This window comes from Giraffa tippelskirchi, chromosome 11 (assembly GCF_054371585.1).
Source record: "Giraffa tippelskirchi isolate mGirTip1 chromosome 11, T2T-mGirTip1v1.2.pri, whole genome shotgun sequence".
Lineage (NCBI taxonomy): Eukaryota > Metazoa > Chordata > Mammalia > Artiodactyla > Giraffidae > Giraffa > Giraffa tippelskirchi.
The window spans coordinates 102,772,430-102,794,682 of NC_137285.1; the positions used below are offsets into that span (position 1 = coordinate 102,772,430).

At 53.1% G+C, this 22,253-nt stretch overlaps 2 protein-coding genes across 8 annotated transcripts in view; one reads left to right on the plus strand and one right to left on the minus strand.

Moving 5' to 3' along the window:
• On the plus strand, positions 1-7,854 carry TAGLN (transgelin). Its single transcript, XM_081546487.1, has 5 exons — positions 1-55; positions 3,543-3,734; positions 3,849-4,026; positions 4,294-4,396; positions 4,741-7,854. Exons 2-5 carry the CDS (start codon positions 3,555-3,557, stop codon positions 4,883-4,885), a joined length of 606 nt encoding a protein of 201 aa, XP_081402613.1. The 5' UTR covers positions 1-55; positions 3,543-3,554; the 3' UTR covers positions 4,886-7,854.
• PCSK7 (proprotein convertase subtilisin/kexin type 7) overlaps positions 5,548-22,253 on the minus strand; it is a 26,394-nt gene continuing 9,688 nt past the window's right edge. For 5 of the 7 annotated variants that reach the window (XM_081546469.1, XM_081546466.1, XM_081546467.1 and 2 more), the window contains 9 exons: positions 21,715-21,815; positions 18,785-18,952; positions 18,254-18,361; positions 17,738-17,840; positions 9,277-9,433; positions 8,525-8,619; positions 7,451-7,544; positions 7,136-7,253; positions 5,548-6,901 (listed from right to left, as the gene is read on the minus strand). In XM_081546469.1, coding sequence (XP_081402595.1) covers positions 6,542-6,901; positions 7,136-7,253; positions 7,451-7,544; positions 8,525-8,619; positions 9,277-9,433; positions 17,738-17,840; positions 18,254-18,361; positions 18,785-18,952; positions 21,715-21,815 — 1,304 coding nt within the window. In that variant the 3' untranslated portion in view covers positions 5,548-6,541. Of the gene's footprint in view, positions 6,902-7,135; positions 7,254-7,450; positions 7,545-8,201; positions 8,284-8,524; positions 8,620-9,276; positions 9,434-17,737; positions 17,841-18,253; positions 18,362-18,784; positions 18,953-21,714; positions 21,816-22,253 lie in introns of all 7 variants that reach the window. The other 2 variants (XR_014070043.1, XR_014070042.1) reach the window with 1 other exon arrangement.

Below are 22,253 nucleotides of genomic sequence, written 5' to 3' on the forward strand. Positions count from 1 at the left end.
GTCTGTCCAAGTCCAGACAGAGCTCACGCCTTCTCGAGAGCCCCGAGGAACCCCTGTAAGTGTATTTGTCCCGGGACTGGAGGGGAGTTGGGCTGGGGCTTGGCGGTTGCTGTGGGTATATTGCAGGCAGGACTCTCAGGCTCCCAGGCGGGGGGAAGCCCACCTTCTTCCAGTGTGCACGCCCCACCTCCACCTGCAGAGGTGGTCCTAGCTTGCTGGGTGGGAGGGGGTTACTAGAGTCCCGTACCTCTTAGACTGGGCAGCCTTGAACCCATTGAGATGCCCAGGGAGACTTGGCTGGTTGATGGTAGAAACCTGGGAAACTGGGGTCAGGGAGGTGCCCCATTTTCAGCCATAGTCACACTATGTGTGATGCGATGGGCTCAAAGGTGGAGTCGGTTTAGACCCAAGGCTTGTTGTCTGCTATCCAGCCAGGCCAGGAGGATGTCGGAGGAGGTGAGGGGCTGTGTGGTACACCAGGGCTGGAGCGCAGTGTCCCTCTGTTGGGACCCCAGGTTCTGAGCGGCCTAGGAGAGGCCCTGGGTAGCCACTGGGGAAGTGGGAAGGACCACAAAGCTCTTGTCTTCTGGAACTGGCCGGGGTGGTAGGATGCGGGGACAGTAAGAGACCTGCCTCTCCGGGCACGCAGCTCCCTCCATACCCTGAGGGGGAGGTCACCCACCAGCAGAGGATGGGAGTGGCCTGCCAAGAGCCTTGGAGTGATGGCCTGGGCTGTGCAGACAGGGCCAGGCAGGGCCTTCCCCTTAGTTCTGGCGTTTCCTTTAGCTTGTTTTTCAGAGGATAGTGGTGGGTAGGACAGGTCTCCCATGACCCCGGAATTTAGTCAAGCCACCCCTCCTGTGCTTGACCTGTGTACTGTGTTTTGTTTGCTCTGAAGACAGAGGGGCACAGCAGTCCAGCAGAGAACCCTGGTTTTCCGGGTTTCTGCTGGGAGGAGCTGCCCCCACCTCTTGGCAGCTGGGCTTGTTTTTTTTTCTCTGGGGAGGGGAGGCTGATGGAGCCGCAGGGCGGGGGTGGGGGTGTCAAGGCAGAGCCTCAGGCTCCCTGTCCATCCTGTCCCAGGAGCCTTTGCCTGGAAAGACCCAGGGTGGGCTGCTCCCTCTCCTCGCCCCTCCCCTCCCCAGCAGCTCCAAGGTGGGCCTGGAGAGAGGTCTTTGTCAGAGGACCTGGCAGGATTCTTCTAAGAACCCTCCGCTTTCAGACTCTCCACCTGGAGGGAGGTGGGTGGGGGTGGGGTGTCTTTCATCCCCCTCCCTGGTTCTGATCAAAATCCAAACATTGTCTCTAGATCTCTGGCCTGCAAGTTTGTGTCCTTGTCACTGTGAGCTCTACCACCTTGACTGTCCCGAATCTCCTGAGGCTGGAGGCTGGGGGTGGGAGACCCACTCTGCTTGGCCCCTGTTCCTCATGGGCCCAGTGTGAGGTCTGGGGGGGAGGGACAGGAAGGGGGAGGAGAGGGTAGGGAAAGGCAGGACATGGGGGGTGGGGGGTGGGGCCTGGACCAGGGGGCGCCTCCTGCCTGCCTGGGGTGGTGCTGTGAAAGCTGAGAGGAGGAGGGAGGGTGGGAGGCCTGGATGAAGGATATGGGCTGAAATCCCCTGGTCCCAGCTGCTGATGTGTCTTGACCCCAGTTCTTCGCCCAGGAGTCCTGGAAACAGGGATGAGACACAGCAGGGTGGAGAAGGGAGGGACTTGGCCTTTGGGTTCTTTGGCATCACTGGCTGGGATGCTCTGAGAACCACATCCTCGGAGGTGGTCCAGCCCTCACTTTACAAATAAGGAAGCAGACTCAGGGAGAACTGAGGGGCCAAGTGGCTGGAATTTAGAGGAGCCTTTCTCTTGTTTTCTTCTCCCAAACTTTGCGATCCCCTCAGGGAATATGATTATGAAGAGGCGTGGAGGCTGGAGTGGGAGAAACTCTGTTTTTTACGGCTTGGTCAAGGGCTGGCTTTCTTGGGTCACAACCAGGAGATCAGCTCTGGGGGCAAAAGACCAACGTTTTGAGGAGCTCCACTGAGAGACAGCCTGTGTGTTGGGTTGTCACAGACAGGGTCTCCTGGAATGTTCCCAGTTCTCTGGGGTAGATGCATTATCCTCCCTGCACAGACAAGGCATGAGAGCTCAGGAAAGCCATCAGCCATGGGGAAGGAAGGTCCGGGCAAGTGGGTTTTGGCAGCTTAGCTGGGACCCTGTGAAGTGATGATGTCCACTGCCTCCCATGGGAGTGGGTAGGAAGAAGGTCTCAGCTCTGACAGGGGAGGGAGTTGGGGGAACACGGTAGTGACGGTCTCCATTCTCAAACCATTCTCTCCCTCCCAACCTCTGACCTCTCAGAGGCCAGGGGATGGGCTGGCCTCATTTGATTCCTCTTTCAAAGGACTCTTCCGATGAGCTCTGGTGCCACGATGAGCTCTGGTGCCACGTGAGCTCAGGCCAGCTCAGGTTCCTCCGGACCGGCCACACCCAAGCCTGCCCAGCAGCCTCTCTGTTTGGCCCCGCTCCTGCCGCTCCCCTGCCACTTGTGGGCTCTCCTGAGTGGGGCCAGCCCCAGACCCTAGGGCCAAGGTTGGGGAGGGCTTCCCTGCTCTGCTTGGCAGATGCTGGGCTCACGTCCCTGGAGAACTCTGGCTTCGTGGTTACTCAGGCTCCCACAGTGGTGAGAGCCTGAGGTCCCCAGGCAGGGCGGTGGGTGTACCAGCTGGCAGCCCTTGCGCATCTGGCTCCCCTGGGGAAATGCAACTTCTTGGCCAAAAGCTCCTGGACTTTGCTGGCTTCTGAGCCCTCCTTACCAGGGGTGGGGAAGCTTCAGCCTCTGTAGCTGTTGGCTGGAGGCTGAGCTGAGCTGGCAAAGAGCTGGAGTTTTGGGGTTCCTGCTTCTGGGAGAACTGAGAGTTGGAGGGACCCTCATAGCTTCAGGCAGAGGCACAAAACCACTTCATGCCTCACTGGACAAAGATGTCTGCTGGCTTCATTTTGAGGGTTAACAAGGTCTCTTCCAAAAGGCCTCTCCAGTGCCTCTGTCACCAATCTTAGCAAAGAAAGAGTGCTCTAGACCAGGGATTATCAAAGCCATAAATGCAGCCTGTCATGTGTTGTGTAAATAAAGTTTTATTTGAACTCACCCATGCTCACTTGTTTACATACTGTCCAAGGCTGCTTCAATGCTACGGTGGCAGGGACTTTAAGGCCTGCAAAGCCTAAAATATGACTGTCAGTAAAATGACTATCTGATTATTTACCGAAACAGTTTACTAACTCCTGCTCTAGACTGCCAAAGATCTGGTCACCAAGTTCAGAGAGGGACGAGGGGACGAGTCCCCTCTGGACTGAGGGGGCGAGCTAGCCCAGGTGAGTGCTGTGGAAACAAAACCAGGAAGCAAGGGGAGGTAGAGAAAGAGCTAGGGTGGTCTCCCCACTCCCCCGACCCTCAGAGCTGGAAGACAAGAGCTGCCAGGCACTGGTGACAGCAGAGCTGTTCTCTGACTCCCTGACCCCTCCCTCTGCTGCCTGTGCCGCCTTAGCTCCCCGCCAACATGGCCAACAAGGGTCCTTCCTATGGCATGAGCCGGGAAGTGCAATCGAAAATCGAGAAGAAGTATGACGAGGAGCTGGAGGAGCGGCTGGTGGAGTGGATCGTAATGCAGTGCGGCCCCGATGTGGGGCGCCCCGACCGTGGGCGCTTGGGCTTCCAGGTCTGGCTGAAGAACGGCGTGGTGAGTGGCACCTGGGGCGGGGGCCAGGGGTCGTGCTGTCGTGCCAGAGCCATGGGGCAGAGCCCCCCACCCCCACCCCAAGCTGAGTGTTCAGCTGCCTTCTTCACCTGGCAGATTCTGAGCAAGCTGGTCAACAGCCTGTATCCTGATGGCTCCAAGCCAGTGAAGGTGCCTGAGAACCCGCCCTCCATGGTCTTCAAGCAGATGGAGCAGGTGGCTCAGTTCCTGAAGGCGGCTGAGGATTATGGCGTCACCAAGACTGACATGTTCCAGACCGTTGACCTCTTTGAAGGTAGAGAGAGGAGAGGGGTGGACGAGGCAGGTGGACAGGAGGCGGAGGCAGGGATGAGGGATGATCACTATGATGGGTCTGCACAGCAGGAGTGGCATACACCAGGAGAATCCCATACCTATGGTGGGATCTCTGCACCCCCTTCAATTTCAGGACCACCTTTGCCCCTGGGTTGGCCATATTTCTGAGGAGCACAGGCTGGCTCTGCCTGGGATTCTCTTTACACACTCCTAGAGGTTGTCTCCCCTCCCCTCTTCCTACTCACAGGCAAAGACCTGGCAGCGGTGCAGAGGACCTTGATGGCCCTGGGCAGCTTGGCAGTGACCAAGAATGATGGACACTACCGTGGAGATCCCAACTGGTTTATGAAGTACGTGGCCACCAACGGTTCCCTGTGCCCTAAGCTTGGGTCTCTACAGGAGGTGGGCTAGCCAGTTAGTGCAGTGATTACAGGAAGCAGAAAGCCAGGAAAGGTACACAGTGAAGGTCTAGGGTGGGGGAAAGTGGATCCATAGTACATCTTGGCTTCTCCCTTCCTACCCTCCTATCTGAGCCAGTCTTTCCAGCCTGTGCTGCAGGGCAGCTACAATAAGGAAATGAGAGCAGTGAAACGGGGAAGGGATGGCATCGGGCTAGGAAGTAACAGAGGAAACAAAAGGCAGGTGGAAAACACACAGTCCCAGCAAGTCTTTGTCCTGGTTCCTCCTCTCCTAGGAAAGCCCAGGAGCATAAGAGGGAATTCACAGAGAGCCAGCTGCAGGAGGGCAAGCATGTCATCGGCCTACAGATGGGCAGCAACAGAGGGGCCTCGCAGGCTGGCATGACAGGCTATGGGCGGCCCCGGCAGATCATCAGTTAGAGGGCGAGGGCCGGTGCCCAGCCCCGCCTTTGCCCAGCTCGCTGGCCACAGCATCCTGCCTCGCCCGCCTCACACACAGCTGTGTAGTTCCTTCAGCCCTGGCCAAGCTTCGAGGCTCCGTCACTGAGCAAAGGTGACTGCACTTGGGCAGCTCGCCCCCACCCCTCAGCCTCAGCCCAACTCCTGACCCCAAAGCACTGCTCCCCCGGCCCACCTCCCAGCTCCCTCACCAGCTCTGCCATCTCCCCATCCTGGGCTGAGCAGGGGAGACGTGGGCTGGTGGTAGCCTGGGCATGGGCAAGTCCACTGTCCTCCTTGGAAGCAGATGCTCATAGAAGGAGACCCAGCCCAACTGCCCTTGATTTTTTTTTTTTTTGCTGGAATATTTGGGGGGTTGAAATTCAAAAAGAAAAAAAATATATACATAAATTTTTTTCTCAGGCCTGGCTGCCAGAGTCTGATTTGCCCTAGTTGCTTTGGTTCTGGTTCCAGGAAGTCTGAACGGGGAACAGGCAGGCAGCTCGGGTTCTCGTGTGTTCCTCATGTTCCACGATTTCAAGGGGTGGAAGAGGGGCATGGATGACAGTTCTGAAGGGAAAGAGGGGCAGCTTGGCGACTTGTGTTAGCTTTGGGGAGGTGGCCGAAAGGAGTGGGCAAAGGGCGACACTGTGTGGAAGGTTTTTATTTTGGAAAAGCTGTGCAGAAAAAATTCAACAAAATGTTGCTGTGGAAAGAGAAAACCAAATCGTAAGCATTAAAAAAAATAAGTTCCAATCAACCAACTCGCTGGGAAGAGGGGAGGAGGTCAAGAGTGGGAGGAAGTCACAGCCCACCAGGCAGCCAGCCGGCCTCCGGTGGGCACGGCCATTTCCCTGAGTACTCTGCAGAGGAAGACGGGGCGGCAGCAGGCCTGCCGAAGACACCCCGGTGGAGCGGCCTGGGCTGGGGGGCCGTGCCCATCCACAGCCCCGCCAGGCACATCGTACCGGTCCTTCAGGACGAGGGGGTCGGGGTGTGCTCAAGGTGGGCTTCTGCTGATCAGGGCTGCTGCAGGCAGCTGCTTTCAGGGCACGGGTGCAGAGCTGGGGGCTGACTGCCAAACCAACATGGCCAAGTCCAAGGCTGAGGCTGGATAGTAAGGGGGAGAGAGGGAAGGGCTGCTGTTTCTGGCCCTGGGGTCATTAAAAGGACAGGCATATCTGGAAGCTCTTTCCGGCTTCCACACCTAAGCCCTCTTCCCAAGGGACCCCAGTGACGTTTCTACTGAGATGCTCTTCTGGCCACGCGTGGTGAGGGTCTGGGTGACCCAAACTGCTGGCCTGCCCTGGAGAAGCAAGGATGGAGGCCGGCCCAGTGGAAGCCCTAGTCCGTCATCTGAGACCTTCTCACCAGAAAGCTTCTACTCTGTTGGAGGAAGGCTCCACGGCTGTTGCAGCCTGTTCTCTGGCACCGCTGCTCTGCTGACTGGACCTTCTGCAGGCCTGTGCCCTCCCTGAGTGTGGTCTTTAGCCAGAGGGCGTCTTCAGGCCTCTGGTCCCAGCTAGAAGCACCCGGACTGCTTTCTGCCCAGTGCTCCCAGGACTAGGAATCAGCTTTCCACACTCCTGCTGTCTTAGGAAGTGAGAGCCCATCCCACAGTGGCTGTCAGGCTCCAGGTCAGCACATCTGTGCCTCCTTCCCCTGCAGCAGGTCTGGGGGCAGGTGCTGAGCGACGTCCAGGTCACCCCTGCTCTGGGACAGGCTCCAGTCCCCCTGATCCAGCAGGTCCATGGCGTGGAGCCCTGAGGTGGGAGGGCCCTCGCTCTCCAGCCCCACTCTGCCTGGATCCTGGCTACTGCAAAGGGGCACTGATTCTAGTTCTGTGCCCTCCTCCTTGGCTTTCTGGCTTCGCTGGGGCCAGTGGCATGGTCCACTCCGACAAATTGGGCGAGAGGCCACATTCCTTTGGCTCAAGTATACTTCCAGCGTGTAGTAAATGGTCCAGAAGACAGTGAAGCAGCCAATCAGAACCAGGGTCTGGGGGAAAGGCAAGCATCTATGTAGGGCTGCCCTCCCGGAAGTCTGCAGCTCAGAGAGTCTCTCTCCTTCTGGGGGCTGCCTCTCCCACCCCAAGCCACACCCTCTGCTCCCCTCCGCCACAAGAGAGTTAGCCAGGAGAATGGGGACCCAGATCTGCCCAATCCATCACTCCCAAGTTGCTTTGAGTCCCCACCGAGGACAACACCCCAGGGCACCCCTGCCTGCCTGCACCTTGAGAGTGTTGGGGGTGATGGTGTAACCGTCTTCCTCGGGGATGTTCAGCCCGGGCGGGCAGGGCAGCGTGAAGCCATCATGCAGGTACTTCCCACTCATGGCACTTTCTAGTAGCCTGTGGAGCAGAGAGGAGACGAGGATGCCCCACTCAGCCTGCTTCCTCTACCCGCCTGCCTTGCCCGTCCTCCCGCCTGACAGCTGGACAGGGCGAGCTCCCACAGCAAACGGGACGCAGGAAGTGGAGCTCCTTAAGTGGCCTCTCCATCCCCACCCCCAAGTCCCAGGCCCTCTGACGCCCATGTCTACGCCTACCTCTGTCTGTCTCTGATGTCTACTGGACTCCACACAGAACCATACAGGATGAGCTGCCACTGCCGGAGGACGCCGGCCTGGGATGTCTCGTCTCCTGAGGCGGCAAGCAGGGCAGTCTGTGAGCCTCGCCTCGCGGCTGGCCAGACGACAGAAGGCCCGCCCGCCCCCCCACCTGGAGGGACTCAGACCGCACGGGTGGGCGGTCACAGCAGTCTTCTAACTGTGTCCCACTGACCCTGGGGTTCTGCAGACCTGCCTCTCGGGTGCTCTTAGGAATGGAAAGGGAAGGGTAAAAGGGAGCACTCCAACCTAAGAAGTTTTTCCGCTTTCATATTTTAGGGTTTCAGTTGGGATTTTTCTTGAAAAAAAAAGTCCTGCTAAATTAAAGAAAGGTCTGAAAACCACCGGTCTGGTGAGGTATACCTGAAAGTGAAAGACTCTTTGCGATCCCATGGACTATACAGTCCAGAGAATTCTCCAGGCCAGAATACTGGAGTGGGTAGCTGTTCCTTTCTCTAGCGGATCTTCCCAACCCAGGAAATTGAACCGAGGTCTCCTGCATTGCAGGATTCTTTACCAACTGACCTATGAGGGAAGCCTGATGTATACCTAATTTGGGGGAAATTGGGAGGGTTGGGTTCAATGTCAAATTTCCTCTTTGAAATACGGTATGACTTCACATATGTCACTTCAAACCTCTGGGTGGGCCTCAGTTTGAAAAAAAAATGGTGAAAATTAGTCCTGCCCTTACCTGCCTACCAGGGCTGGCCGCAGGATGGTTATATGTGAAAGAACTTGAAATGTGGTTTCAACAAGGAATTTGTGTTGCTATCCTGAGGAAAAATGGATCAGTCACTTTGCCAAGGAAGGTGAAAGGTAGTATTAATGAACAATTAATGAACAGGTCTCAATGCCCATTCTGTGGATGGGGCATACTTCTTGGCAGCTACCCTTTTGGTCTGATGGCACCCTAGGTGTTCCACCTGGGGCACTTTCTGTGGGGACTCTGAGATCCAGAGGAACAGACGACACTTGTGAAAGGCAGGGCCCTGGCTGGGAGGCAGACAGGCTTACCTACATCCCTGATGACGAGTCTGTAGGTTCCTTTTGCCCTCTCCCCCCAGCACCGCACCGTGGAGAAGGTCCAGTCATTGAAGCCGTTGGGATCCCTGGGGCAAGAACACAGGAGACAGAGGAAAGTGTGGAGCAGGGAACCGACCCCTTTGCCCAGGAGCACTTTCTTATTGTAGTAGCAGCTGTGGGCTGAGCTACAGCCAATAAGGAGGGTGCCATGAGGGGCCCTCAAGTGCTGGCCCTTGCCCTGGGATGATCTCAGGAGCTGAGGGGCTTATGTCAACACAGTGAAGTGGAAAAAGCAAACGTGGAGAGAACACAGGCTTGGGGGAGTCCCAGATCTAGGCTTCCTGTTACTCTCTCAGGTGCTTACTAGGTCCATGCCTTGCTTCCTCATTTGTAAAAGGAGGTTACAAAGTCTACTCTCCATCGTCTTTCTCCTGGTCGTGCAGAGTGGTAGGCGGGATCTAGTTTCCTGACCAGGAATTGAACCCAGGCCCCCTGCACTGGGAGCCCAGAGTCTTAGCCACTGGACTGCCAGGGAAGTCCCTCTGCATCGTTCTTACAAGGACTGAAGAAAACATATGTAAAGTGCAGTGCTGGGCACGCTGTAAGCACTTGAAAAAAGCATGTCACAAAGCCAGCGCCAGGGGAGTTTAGGACAGGGCGAGTGTCCACTCGTCCCAGATCTTTTCCTCGACAAGGACCTCACTGCAAAGGAGAGCTCAGAAGGTAGGGGCACAAGTACGTACGAGTCCAAGCTGCGGGGGGCGCCGATAAGGGACATCATGCCACTGGGGCAAAAGAGCTTCAGTTCCAAGCTGCCACGTCGTGAGTGGGTGATGGAGACTGTCACGGCCACATGCTCCAAGGTCTTCAGCCCCGACATGTCCAGGTCCATCCTGCTGACTGTGGGAAGTCAGGCTGGGCAGCTGGGAAACCAGCCCCACAAATACTTACGCCCTCACTTCACCCCACCAGACACAAAGGCATATACAAGTATCTTTGGCAACCCTGACTGAACCTTGTGTACACTAGTAAAGGGAGTGTACTTGCTGATTTCAAGTTTATAATTTAGTTCAGAGTCTAGTCAGGAAGACAACACATAACCAAGACACAAGACAAGAAACAAACGGAGCAATTTCCAACATTCATTCATCCAAAAATTAATTTCCTGAGTACCTCCTACATTTCAGGCACCGTACTAGACGCTAGGAATGTAAAGATAAGTTGGATATGGCCTCTGCCTTCTACCTGAAAGTGGAAAATGATGTTGTATGAGGTCCACATAACTGATGCCAGAACACAGATGAGGCAGACAGGTTTAGGCACTCAGTTGTGAGACAAACTCTGAGGAAGGAAGTGAATACAGATTGGTAGAGAGTGTTGGTAGAGGGTATTCTAGAAGGGGAAATGGCACATATAAAGGCAGAGGTAGAAATGAACAAGTTTCATATTGAAGGAAACACAAGTTTTTTGAAAAAAAACAAAAACAAAAAACAAAACTACTGAAGTTGATGGGCTTCCCTGGTGTCCATTGGTTAAGAATCCATCTGTCAGTGCAGGGGACACAGGTTCGATCCTTGGTCCAGGAAGATTCACATTCCGTGGTGCAACTAAGCCCATGCACCACAACTACTGAGCCCAAGCACTAAAACTACTGAAGCCCATGCACCTAGAGCCCGTGCTCTGCAACAAGAGAAGCCACTGCAATGAGAAGCCTGTGCACTGCAGCAAAGAGCAGCCTCTGCTCACCATAACTAGAGAAAAGATGGCACACAGGGATGAAGACCCAGTAGAGCCAAAAATAAATAAAAAGATGAGTTATGCATTTAAAAAAACGAACAACAACAACAAAAAACAAAATTAGTGAAGTGACCAAACTTTAAGGAAATTGTACTAAAGGGAAAAAAGCCAATATTAAAAGGACACATAGTGCACAATTTCAGTTACATAGTATTCATGAATAACATTAACTGTAGAGATGGAGAACAGATGAGTGGTTGCCAGGTACTAGGGATGGGGTGGAAGGGTCGGGTGCGGCCATAAAGGGTGACAGAGGAGGCCTGGGATGGGATGGCTCTTGATCTTGATTGTGGTGGTGGTTACACAAGACTACACATGTGGTAAAATTGCACAGACACACTCACACACAGATACACACACACACAGAATCTATGTCTAACTGGTAAAATCTGAATACGTTTTATGAGTTGGACCAATATAATTTTCTTGGTTTTCCTATTGTCCTATTCTAAGACGTTTAACATCAGGAGAAGAGTGCATAGGACTTCCCTGAACAGTTCTTTGCACCCTCCTGTGAATCTACAATTACTTCAAAATAAAAAGTTAAAAAACCAAACTAGTGAAGTAGAAGACTCAGTTGAGGAATATTAAGAAATTAGGCTGCAATGAGAAATGACTCTTTCCAAGACAACTTTTCTTCCATTAATTCAGACCAACAGGCAAAGCAGACAGCAACACTCAATTTTACAGATGAAGAAGCTCAGAGAGGAGGTGAGAGATGATGGACATGGGACCTAGGATGGGAAGGGCTTTAACATTTTTATTTTAAACAAGCAACTGAGAACTATTAGAGATTACTGTGCGAGGATGGAGTTTTTTATTTCTGCTTTATTGACTATGCCAAAGCCTTTGACTATGTGGATTACAATAAACTGTGGAAAATTCTGAAAGAGATGGAAATACCAGACCACCTGACCTGCCTCTTGAGAAACCTGTATGCAGGTCAGGCAGCAACAGTTAGAACTGGACATGAAACAACAGACTGGTTCCAAACAGGAAAAGGAGTACGTCAAGGCTGTATATTGTCACCCTGCTTATTTAACTTATATGCAGAGTACATCATGAGAAACGCTGGGCTGGAAGAAGCACAAGCTGGAATCAAGATTGCCGGAAGAAATATCAATAACCTCAGATATGCAGATGATACCACCCACATGGCAGAAAGTGAAGAACTAAAGAGCCTCTTGATGAAAGTGAAAGAGGAGAGTGAAAAAGTTGGCTTAAAGCTCAACATTCAGAAAACTAAGATCATGGCATCCGGTCCCATCACTTCATGGCAAATAGATGGGGAAACAGTGGAAACAGTGGCTGACTTTATTTTTCTGGGCTCCAAAATCACTGCAGATGGTGACTGCAGCCATAAAATGAAAAGACGCTTACTCCTTGAAAGGAAAGTTATGACCAACCTAGATAGCATATTAAAAAGCAGAGACATTACTTTGCCAACAAAGGTCCGTCTAGTCAAGGTTATGGTTTTTCCAGTGGTCATGTACGGATGTGAGAGCTGGACTATAAAGAAAGCTGAGTGCCAAGGAATTGATGCTTTTGAACTGTGGTGTTAGAGAAGACTCTTGAGAGTCCCTTGGACTGCAAGGAGATCCATCCAGTCCATCCTAAAGGAGATCAGTCCTGGGTGTTCATTGGAAGGACTGATGATGAAGCTGAAACTCCAATACTTTGGCCACCTGATGTGAAGAGCTGACTCATTTGAAAAGACCCTGATGCTGGCAAAGATTGAGGGCAGGAGGAGAAGGGGACGACAGAGGATGAGATGGTTGGATGGCATCACCGACTCGATGGACACGGGTTTGGGTAAACTCCAGGAGCTGGTGATGGACAGGGAGGTCTGGCGTGCTGCAATTCACAGGGTCGCAAAGAGTCAGACACGACTGAGTGACTGAACTGAACTGAACTGAACTCCTAACAGCTGTGGGTAGGCTGAACTGGAGTAGAAAGAAGAAACAGGTGACAGGAAGGCCAGCTAAAATGTCTGATTCTAGTCTAGGGGTGAGGCGGTGTGGATAACTGGTCAAAGAAGAAAGAGCGGGAAGTTCCCTGATGGTCCAGTGGTTAGGAATCCGAGTTTTCATTGCTGAGGGCCCGGTTCAATCCCTGGTCAGGGAACTAAGATCCCGAAAGCAGCGTGGCACAGCCAAGGTAAAAAAGAAGAAGAGAGAGGGAAGAAAAGGCTCAGGGCTTCCTGTGGCCCCACCATCTGTCCTTCCTGTTCGTCCTGGCCTTCCACTCAGTCCACCTCTCACTGGGCTCAAGTCAGGGAGGAGGGCTACCACCCACTACCTGATGACACCAGTGTTAACGGTCTACCTGTCCGATGCCATCTCTTCACATCCCTCTCCTTCCTCGACTCCACAGAACCTTCTCCACCCCACGTCAGCACAGACTTCCACGGCCAGACCCGGGGCCTCATTGTTATCTGGCACTGCTTCACTTCTGAATGGGAACTTCCCTTGTGGGATTTATTATGTAAAAAACACAAATTAGAACAGTAGTTGAGCAAAAATGAGAACAAAAAAGCTCCTGCAATTCTTGATGCCATTTGGTAAATACCCACTGAGCCTTCTCACTGCGTTTGTCTGCGTGTACATGTCTTTTCTTTCACTCTTGCAACTCATGGAAGCCAATGTTCCACCTTCCCAGAAAGCAACCAGCTGTCCCTCCGCTTTCTCCACTACCCTCTTTTTTTGGTTGCACCACGCGGCATGTGGGATCTTGGTTCCCCAACCAGCTATCAAATCCACATCCCTTGCAGTGGAAGTGTGGAGTCAGCTACTGGACCACCAACCAGGAAAGTCCCTCCACCACCTTCTTGATTCCTTCATTTTCTTGCTCCTCAAGAGATCCGTCAAGCTCCTCTTCCCTAACCACCTAAGATCCCACAGCTAATCTCTCCAACACACTCTTATTTACATTCCCTTGTTTTCTTTTCCTTTCACAGTAACTATCTGGCAAAAGGCAACACTGGATCAGACCAATTGTACAGTTTCTTGGCTGGATTTTCTTGCTTACGCCTTTCCCACTACAAAGGAAAAACAAACCCTTTCTCAACTCATCACTTGTGCCTACTAGTTCTAAAAGCTTGGCTCTGGAGACACCCAGCCTGGCTCCAAATCCCAGGTCAGCCATTTACTAGCTATGAGAAATAGTTTCTTCATCTGTAACATGTCCCCTTTATATAGTTAATGGTTAGTCATTTTAAGATACACCCTGTCTCCTGTTTTCTGCTGTACCTGGGGGCTCCAGACTCTGGAGAATAAACTTCCCAACTCCTGCCTAGATAAGGAAGGGGCCACCACCTGGCTGCTAAGGATGGCAGAAGGCCCCTGGGTATCTACCTTTTAACTGACACCTAGTTCTACTCTCATACCTCATCTTTGTCCTCTGTAGTGCATGGGGCCTCCGAGTCCTACGCCCCTTATTTTGGCCACATCGCATGGCTTGTGGAATCTTAGTTCCCATACCAGTGAATGAACCTGGGCCCTGGCAATGAAAGCTCAGAGTTCTAACCACTGGACTGCAGGGAATTCCCAGCCCTGAGTCTTTGGAGATTCTGTGACGTGATCGAGCTTGTTGCCTAGGATGACTCTTGCAGGTATTTGGTTTGCAATTTTCTTAGCCCCGCTCACTTCTCCATTCATTGTTCTATCTTCCAAAAATGTACTGCAATCTCTACTTTGCTGTGATCTCTTCTCTCATTCTCTTTGTCCTTGTGCTCATTCCACTTTTATTCCTTTATTCTTACTTTGGTGAGGTTGTACATATGTACATTTATATATGTGAAATTTATATACATATAAATTTTTACCGTGCATGTAGGTGTGTTTAGTTAGTCAGTTGTGTCCAACTCTTTGCGACCCCCATGGATTGTAGCCCACCAGGCTCCTCTGTCCATGGAGTTTTCTAGGTAAGAATACTGGAGTGGGTTGCCATCCCCTTCTCCAGTGTATCTTATTGACCCAGGGATCGAACCTGGGTCTCCTGAATTGTAGGCAGATTCTTTACCATCTGAGGCAACAAGTGACATGTTACAGAGCATAATAGAACAGAATAAAATCCTAAAAGAGACCTGAGAGTGCTCATTTGTGTTAGCATGTGTACAGAGTGGCATGCTACGTGCATTTACTTATTGGTGTGTACAGGGACTTGGGTGGCCAGGCATGTGAGAACATGTGAATTATTTTATTAGAATTGAGCTAGTATATTAAATGAGTTAACCCTTAGGCCAGTGCTTGGCACATAAAAGGCATTTATCTCTTTTTTTTTTTTGGCTGCGCTGCATGGCATGCAGGATCTTAGTTCCCTGACCAGGGATGAAGCCCATAACCCCTGCAGTAAAAGTGCGGAGTCTTAACCAGTGGACCACCAGGGAAGTCCTAGAGGCACTCATTTTAGTTGATGATGATCATCATATTATTATTTTACCTTTAGCAACATGGGATCTTGTTCAACCACTGCCGAGAAGATCCCAGGGATTTATTTGCCTATAATCTTACAGAAGCTAAAAAAATCTCTATTTTTGTCATTATCCTTGTTTAGGGATCAGAATAAGAGATGTCAATCTAGGAATCATTTGTGGAGAGGTGGCAGCTAAAGCCCTAAGTACAACTGGGCCATCGAGGACAAAGACGTAGAGGGAGGGTCAAGAACACGGCATGGGTCTCAGAAGGAACTCATGGTTTGGAAGTAATGAGGTGAGTGAACAGAAAACCAAGCTCCTCAGGCAGAGAAGCCAGAAGAGGACCATGGAGCAAAGGAGGTCACCGGAGCCATAGGAGGAGCAGGGAGGAGGAGGAGGAGAAGGGGGAAGGCTGCCACACAGGCCTCGTTAATCCAGTCTGACAACAGGGCTGAGCATCATCGACCGGGATGAGCTGTGAGCTGGCCCGGGTCTGAGCCTGAGAGAGGCACGAAGTAAGTCTTCATGAGGGATGAAGAGGGATGAAGTAAGTCATCAGCAGTGGAGAGAGCGTGATAAAGGTGAGCAGTTGCTCTGGTTAGTTCATTTGAAAAGGTTACTAACTGGAGGCAGTCAGGGACTTAAAAGTGTTTCCTAACAGATGTACTGAGGGTGTTGGAAGGCAGAAGGAGGAATCAATGGGGAGGTTAAGACTGGGCAGGAGAGGAAGATTTGGAGCCAGGAAGGAACAGGACTGAAACATGGGTGGCGGGGGATGGTGGCAGCCAGCTGGGGCTGCAAACAAGGATAAAAGGGTATTTGCAAGAGGTGTTCAGGGATCTTCTGTAAATACACACAGGCTCCCTTGTGTTTTAGATATGCCTCCCAAGCCCCACCCTCTCTCTTGCCCTCCAAAGACATTTCAGACCCAGAGTCAGAGCTACAGGAACTGAGGGGCCCTCCTGCCAATGGGGAGAAATGACAACCTGTCTTGCTCTAGAGCTGCCCTGCCTAAGAAGGTGGCACCAGCCACATGTGGCTATTTAAAATCAATTACAGGGACTTCCCTGGTGGTCAAGTGGTTAAGAATTTGCCTTGCAATGTAGGGGACATGGGTTCAAATAGAGAACATTTCCATTATCATAGAAAGTTCTCTTGGTCACCACTCCTCTAGAGTCTTGGCATTTCACCTCCTTTTCCATCTCAGGAATATTCATCTCCTTCTATCTTACAAAAAAGTTCACCTGCCAGCCCTTGGACACTGACTTGCCCAGGTCTTGGTGGGAAAGACTATCACTTGGCCATAGGGGGAGAGGTTTGCTGACCATCTGGGACTGAGTTGCTCAGCTCTACGTGAACTGGACTGACTTCCTGCAGCTTCCAAGAATGCCCACAAGCCTGGACCTTCAGTTCTGTCTGGAGTCACACCAACAGAGGGGAAGACACCTTTGCTGACCCTGGAGATCAGCAGATTGCTGGCCGCCCTCCAAACCAGTGAAGGGCTCCGTTAGCAAAACTCACTGAGTCCACCTCCCTTCTCTCCATCTTTCTCTCCCCTACTCCAGCTCCTGCTCTCCTCCTCCCAGGACAATCTGTCCTTCTTTCTCCTGCTTCTTTGTGACAAACAAGCAGTGTTCAGATCCCTCTCTACCAAGGGAAGTTTGTCAGACATGCCGGGGGAACATCCCTGGTTAGTGGGAGGCAGAGGATGATGAAGTTGAAAAGGACCCTAACCCACTTCTAAGCTGACCTCCTCACTTGATGGATGTGACTGTGGGTTACTGTTACTTAAATGAGAGGCAGCAGCTCTGGATAGGAGGTAATAAAAGTTAAAAGATGTACTGTCTCCAAGACATGTGAGTGCAAAGCCCCAAGGTTCCTACTTGAACTGCATTCCTGGGAATGTTCCTACACTCCTCTGCCTTGGCTGATGCTTTATGCCCTTTCCAAGATAGCATTCCTTTTACGGAAAATGCAATGAACCGGGCCCATGGATTTCCTTCCACGTAGAGGGGAAACTGGGCAAGCGCTGGACATGGTTAGGGAGAGAGACAACGGAACTCTTCCCAAGCCAGGGGAGCAGCCCCAACCCTCCCTTCTATGCTCCCATCTTTGGCCATCCCTCTTCATGGCCACTGTGCTGGTCTGATCACTTCCTAGGAGGATGGGAACAGTGAGGACAAAGCTCCACCTGGGTACAAAGCATGACATGCTTCCAACTTTACAAAACACAGTGGATAACTCTGCTTGTCAAAATTCCTTGAGAAAAAAAAAATCCCCAAAGAACTGGAGGTATGGAAAACTCTCCAGTGGCAACTCTGGGAAGTCCGCAGAGAGATGATCCTCTAGCACAGTACCCCAGCCCAGCCGCCCTCTTTTCTGGGAAGGGGTTCAACCTCTGGGCTCAACACGAGATCACGTCTTGGACTGCCCACAGACAGCCCTCACCCCTTCGGACAGTCCCGTGGCCCCGGGTGGAATGGAGGCAGAGGTGGAGGGAGGGCCACTCCAGTCTAGAGAGCCCTCTGGGGACTCCTCTGTCCTCCCCCAACAGGTCCCAGCTGACTCTGTAATTAGACAAGCCTGAGAATCAAAGGGAGACATTCCCAGCTACTTCACTTCATCCAAAGCCCACTGGGCTGCAGAAGATCATCTGGCAAGTTCCTAGCATGGAAGTCAAATGAACGTCTTTCGACTTGTGCCTGTCTCCCCAGGTCCTGGTCCAGCCCTCCCGCCAGCCTTCCTAATGGCTTGCTCAGCAGCTCCCTCCCACCACCCGTAACTCAGGAGAAAGGTCTCTCAAGCAGCCAGGGGGCCAGCCAACTCAGAAGCAGCAACATGTCCTAAAATGGTCAAAGAGAACGCCGCAGATCTGGCTGGAGCTCAGCTCCTAAAGGAAGGGGTAGGACCAGCAGGAGGACGAGTTTAACTTCTCAGTCACCCCGCCCTGAGCCTCTGGCCCGGGATTAACCCCCTTTCTGCTGACCGCTTACCATTCCACAGCACCTCCAGGGGGCGGGCGGACAGCGGGATCGCCTTGTTCTCTTTCAACACAGGGCTGACGTAGGAAGCTAAGTAAGGGACAGATGTCCAGACCTGTGAAAGGAAGAGGGGGCGGCGAATGAACAAACAGACAGACCTCGCACACCCAACCTCGCCTGCCTGACCCCTAGGGCCGCACTCTTTCTATTTCTCCTTTAATCATCACTGTCTTTCCCTCTGTGGACACCCTAGACTGCTCCCTATGGCATCATAACACAACAGCCGGGGGACACGCTGTGTCCAGGGCAGCAGACGGGGAGCTGAGCACCCTGAGGGCTCCACGTGACACTGAGGTCCCATTTACTCTCCTCTCAGTTTAGAAACTTTATAGAGTGTTGAGTCTGCTTCTTTGTGGGTAAAACGCGTATCGGGTGAATGAACATCTATTAAGCACCTACGACGTGCCAGGCAGTGTTTCAGGCATTTGGCCTGCCCCCTCGGCCCCTCCGCACAGGACAGCCATTCACCTTGGCGGCGTTCACGAGTCTCCAAGCGTTGAGAAGGCCAAATCCGTGCTGGTGGCTGTGGCTGAAGCCGGCCTCGTTGGTGATCCAGTCGGCGCGGCGGTCCTCGTACTGAGAGCACAGGGGTCCTGGTGAGCCTTGCAGATTTTAGGTGTCTCACTCTCCCTGATGGCCCATCCAGCCCAGACTCTCCCACCAAGGCTGCTAGGAAGGGACTCCTTGAGGAAAGCTGGGACAAAGGGCAAAGCCCCGTGATGTCACCAGCCCAATGGCCTGCTTACAGAGGGAACTGGGAGCCCGCCCAGAATGTTCCTCTGCAGGTGACATGGCAGCAGCGGGACAGGACAGGTGAATTCAGGTCTACGGTCTTGGCGGGGTCTCCGCAGTGCTTCTGCAGGAACGCAACTCTGGGAGACACTAGTGCCGACCGCCTGGGACACCTAGAACCTGAACCTCCTGATACCTCCAAGGCCTTAGGGCCGAAACTCTGAGGTGGGCTGGGCCAGGCCACGCATCTGCCTGCAAAGAGCTCACCCGGGTGGCCGTGAAGACGATGATGTGCTGGACGTCACGCCACGTGAGGCAGGGCCGCACCTGCAGCATCAGGGCTATCATGCCAGCCGCCAGGGGCGCCGCGGCCGAGGTCCCCGTGTGGCCCTCGGTGCAGCCGGTGCCCTTCTGAAGGTCCCAGTCGGTGGTCACCTGAGGAGCGGAATGAGGGGACGGGGGCTGGTTAGGGCCTGAGTTCCCAGAGGCGGTGGGGCAAGGGGGCAGGGCGGGTCCTCAGAACGAGCGAGCGAGCAAGCCTCCTGGGGACCTCTCTGTCTGGCAGGTCAGGACGAAGGAGATTCTTTATCCTCCTGGGCCTCACAGGAGAATCTCTGGAGAGTTGAGAAAAACCAGTTACTCTGAGGGTCTTGGCTGCAGTTGTGTGGAAAGGAGGTGGAGAGGGGAGAGGTCTCATGTGTGGAGGAGGGTGTCCTGATTCCTGCTCAGCTGATGACCCCTTCCTCAATCCCCCCCACCGCCCCTGCAGCCATGGAGACAGAGGAGTGGCTGGGGAGCTCCGGGGGCCCCCAGCTGGAGCTGGGACAACAGTGACGGCACCAGGCGAGGAACTCCAGCTTGGCAGCTCAGAGACGGGGCTGGCCTGACGTCAGTGTGAACAAAGGGAGTGTGTCCCAGGGAAAGGACACCGTCCCCCTCGCCCACTGGTGGGCTCAGCATGGGCGGAGCAACTGCACCGCTGCTGACCCTGGCCTGTGGCGACTGACAGGCCAGGCCACCTCCCTGCTCAGGGCCAAGTGCCTCGGGTCCCCCTTTTCTACCTGCAGTTCTGAGGTGGGAGGTGAGAGTGGGAGTGGGGGTTGAGGGGGAGGGACACAGCACCTGTCTGGCATCCAGTTCTTTGCATGTTCTCATCCTCCCTGGAGCCACAGAGGGTGTAGCCGGGGAGAGCCCTGCCTGAATCCACTCCAGCCTGTGGCCCTCTGGATCTAGCACGTGGTGCCCATGCTAACACCAGAACATCTTTTCCTTCCAAGCTTCTCTCCTGGGTCAGATACCAAGGTACTACCTTCTGCCAAGAGCTGCCCTTTCTCCACTGTCCTTGTTGATTACCTTCCAGCTGTTACAGCAGCTGCCAAGACATGGTATTTCCACTCAGACGCCATGCTCTCAGAAGAGAAGGGAAAAACTCTCCAAGTGGAAGTCTCAGTGAGGGTGGGAAGCCTGGTCTGTGCCAGGGAGCAGATTAATTTTTTCCTGTTAAGGAAACAGCCTCACAGTCACAGTCCAGTGTGGAGATGGGAGGCCCGTGAACTTGCCTCTGGTGGCAGGAGCCCTGGGCAGCAGATGGTGGGGTGGCGTGTGCCTCTGTGCCTGCCCTCAGGGAGGCAGCCCCACAAGCTGGTCATTGAACAGAAACTGGCAACTGGTTTCCAAGACAGGGACAACCCAAAGATGGCAGGTTGGCTGAACAAACTCTCTTTGCATTTCTGGACAAATTACAGTTCAGACGGAAAGTGGTGGGGGTGAAGTGGAGTTGAGTCCGGAGGAGAAAAGACAGGCACCTCAGAACAAGAGGAACTAGTATATCTGGTAACTTCTCGGCCCCCGACTGTGGCTGGGGTGAGCAAGAGTCCTGCCAGGATGTTCCTGCTGTTCCTCCCCCTCCAGCCTGGCCTGGGCTGGGAGTGGGTGGTGCCCCTCTGCACCCAGACCCCCGTCTGTTAAGCAAAGCCTCCTGCCTGCTTACTTTAGCTCACTCCCTTTTTTCTTCTCCCAGGGTAGGGGAAGGGGCTGGGGTCCCCTGGCCCAGAGCCTTGGAACATTGTATTGACCAGAAGTCATTGAGCAGCAAAAACAGAATTTCAGTTTGGGAAACAGAATTTGACCCAGAGGCAGCAGCCCAATTCCCAACGGCCCCACAGAGTCCTCCCAAGCGCGAGCCACTGGAGAAATGTGACACCAGCTGGCTGCAGCCCAGCCCTGCCTGAGAGCCCCCTGTCCCCGGGTCACTCTGTTATGGGCATCAGGATGGGCAGGGAGCTCTAGGATGATGGGCTGGAGCTGAGCCAGCTGGGGGTAGTCACTGCACTCTGAATTCCTTCACAGGTTCCCACAGCTTGAGACACTCCACTTCCTTGCTCCAACCTCTTGTTTGCTGTGACTCCAAGGCCAGCTCCAAGAAAAGAGCTGTCTCTGGGGCTGATGGGGACATTCCAGACTCCTTTTCTCACCCATGCAGTGCAGACAACCACTAGCTTTACTCCTGAGGATGAACAGGATCAGAACTCGCAGTATTTATGTAAGGACTGCATAGCAATGCAATGATGATTTTTTTTTTTAAGCCCATAGAAATTAGCCAAAGCCCATATTCTACCAAAGAAAGACATTTGAAAGGTTCTTTCATCCATGTGTGCTCAAGGTGATTCCTATAAAGATACGCATATTTGTTAAGTTAAAAACTTTAAAATGAAGGAGCTTCCCTCGTGGCTCAGTGGTAAAGAATCTGACTGCCAATGCAGGAGACAGGTTCAATTTCCTGGGCTAGGAAGATTCCACATGATTCGGGGCAACTAAGCCCTTGCGGCACAACTACTGAGCCCGTACAGCGCTCTGGAGCCTGGGAGCTGCAGCTACTGAGCCCATGTGCCCCAGAGCTCGTGCTCTGCAATGAGAGAAGCCCCTAGTGAGAAGTCCAGACACTGAAACTACAGAGCCCCCCACTTGCCGCAACGAGAGCAAAGCCTGTGCAACAGGAAGACCAGCACAGCTACACATACATAAATAAGATTTAAAAAATTTAAAGATTAAAAACCCTTTACACAGATATACTTAGAGTCCTCAACTCCATTCTACCAACAGGGGCAGACTCTTAGGGAAACAGATCTGCTAGGGAAGAGGATCCTGAGAGCCGAGGGTGGGGAGCAGAGGGCCGGGGGGGGGGGCAGGGCACTCACAATGCTCCGGAGCATCTTGTCCCCACCGCTGAAGGTGACCGCCAGCATGGAGGCACATTCCTCCGCGTAGAAAGGCATTCGTCCCTCCTCATCCACGGCACCTGGAGGAGGAACAGGGAAATGGGAGCAGAGGTGAGGGTCTGAGAACATCAGACTTACCTCTGAGTTATCGTCTAGGAGTTGGTCCTGGGCTTAAAAAATGATCTCAGTGGTCCAAGTCCTTCAAGTACCCACACGCCTCCCCCGGACAAGTGGTCTCAAATGGCAGAGGGTAGTCTGTGCCGAGACTATTCTTTCAGCAGACTGCAGGGGGTGGCCACTCGACAAGGACGCATCCATTCACGTTTATCAGTTACTTATCGGTTATGTGCCACGAGTCACACACTGTGTGAGTGAGAGATGGGGATTGTGGGGAAAGGCCACAGACCTGATTTCAGGGAGCCCATAGTCGGGGGGAGGTCAGGGAAGTAAATACAGCTGGGATGGTAAATGCCTACAGTAGGGAGCACAGGTAAAAGGCAGTTAATTTAGACTGGTGT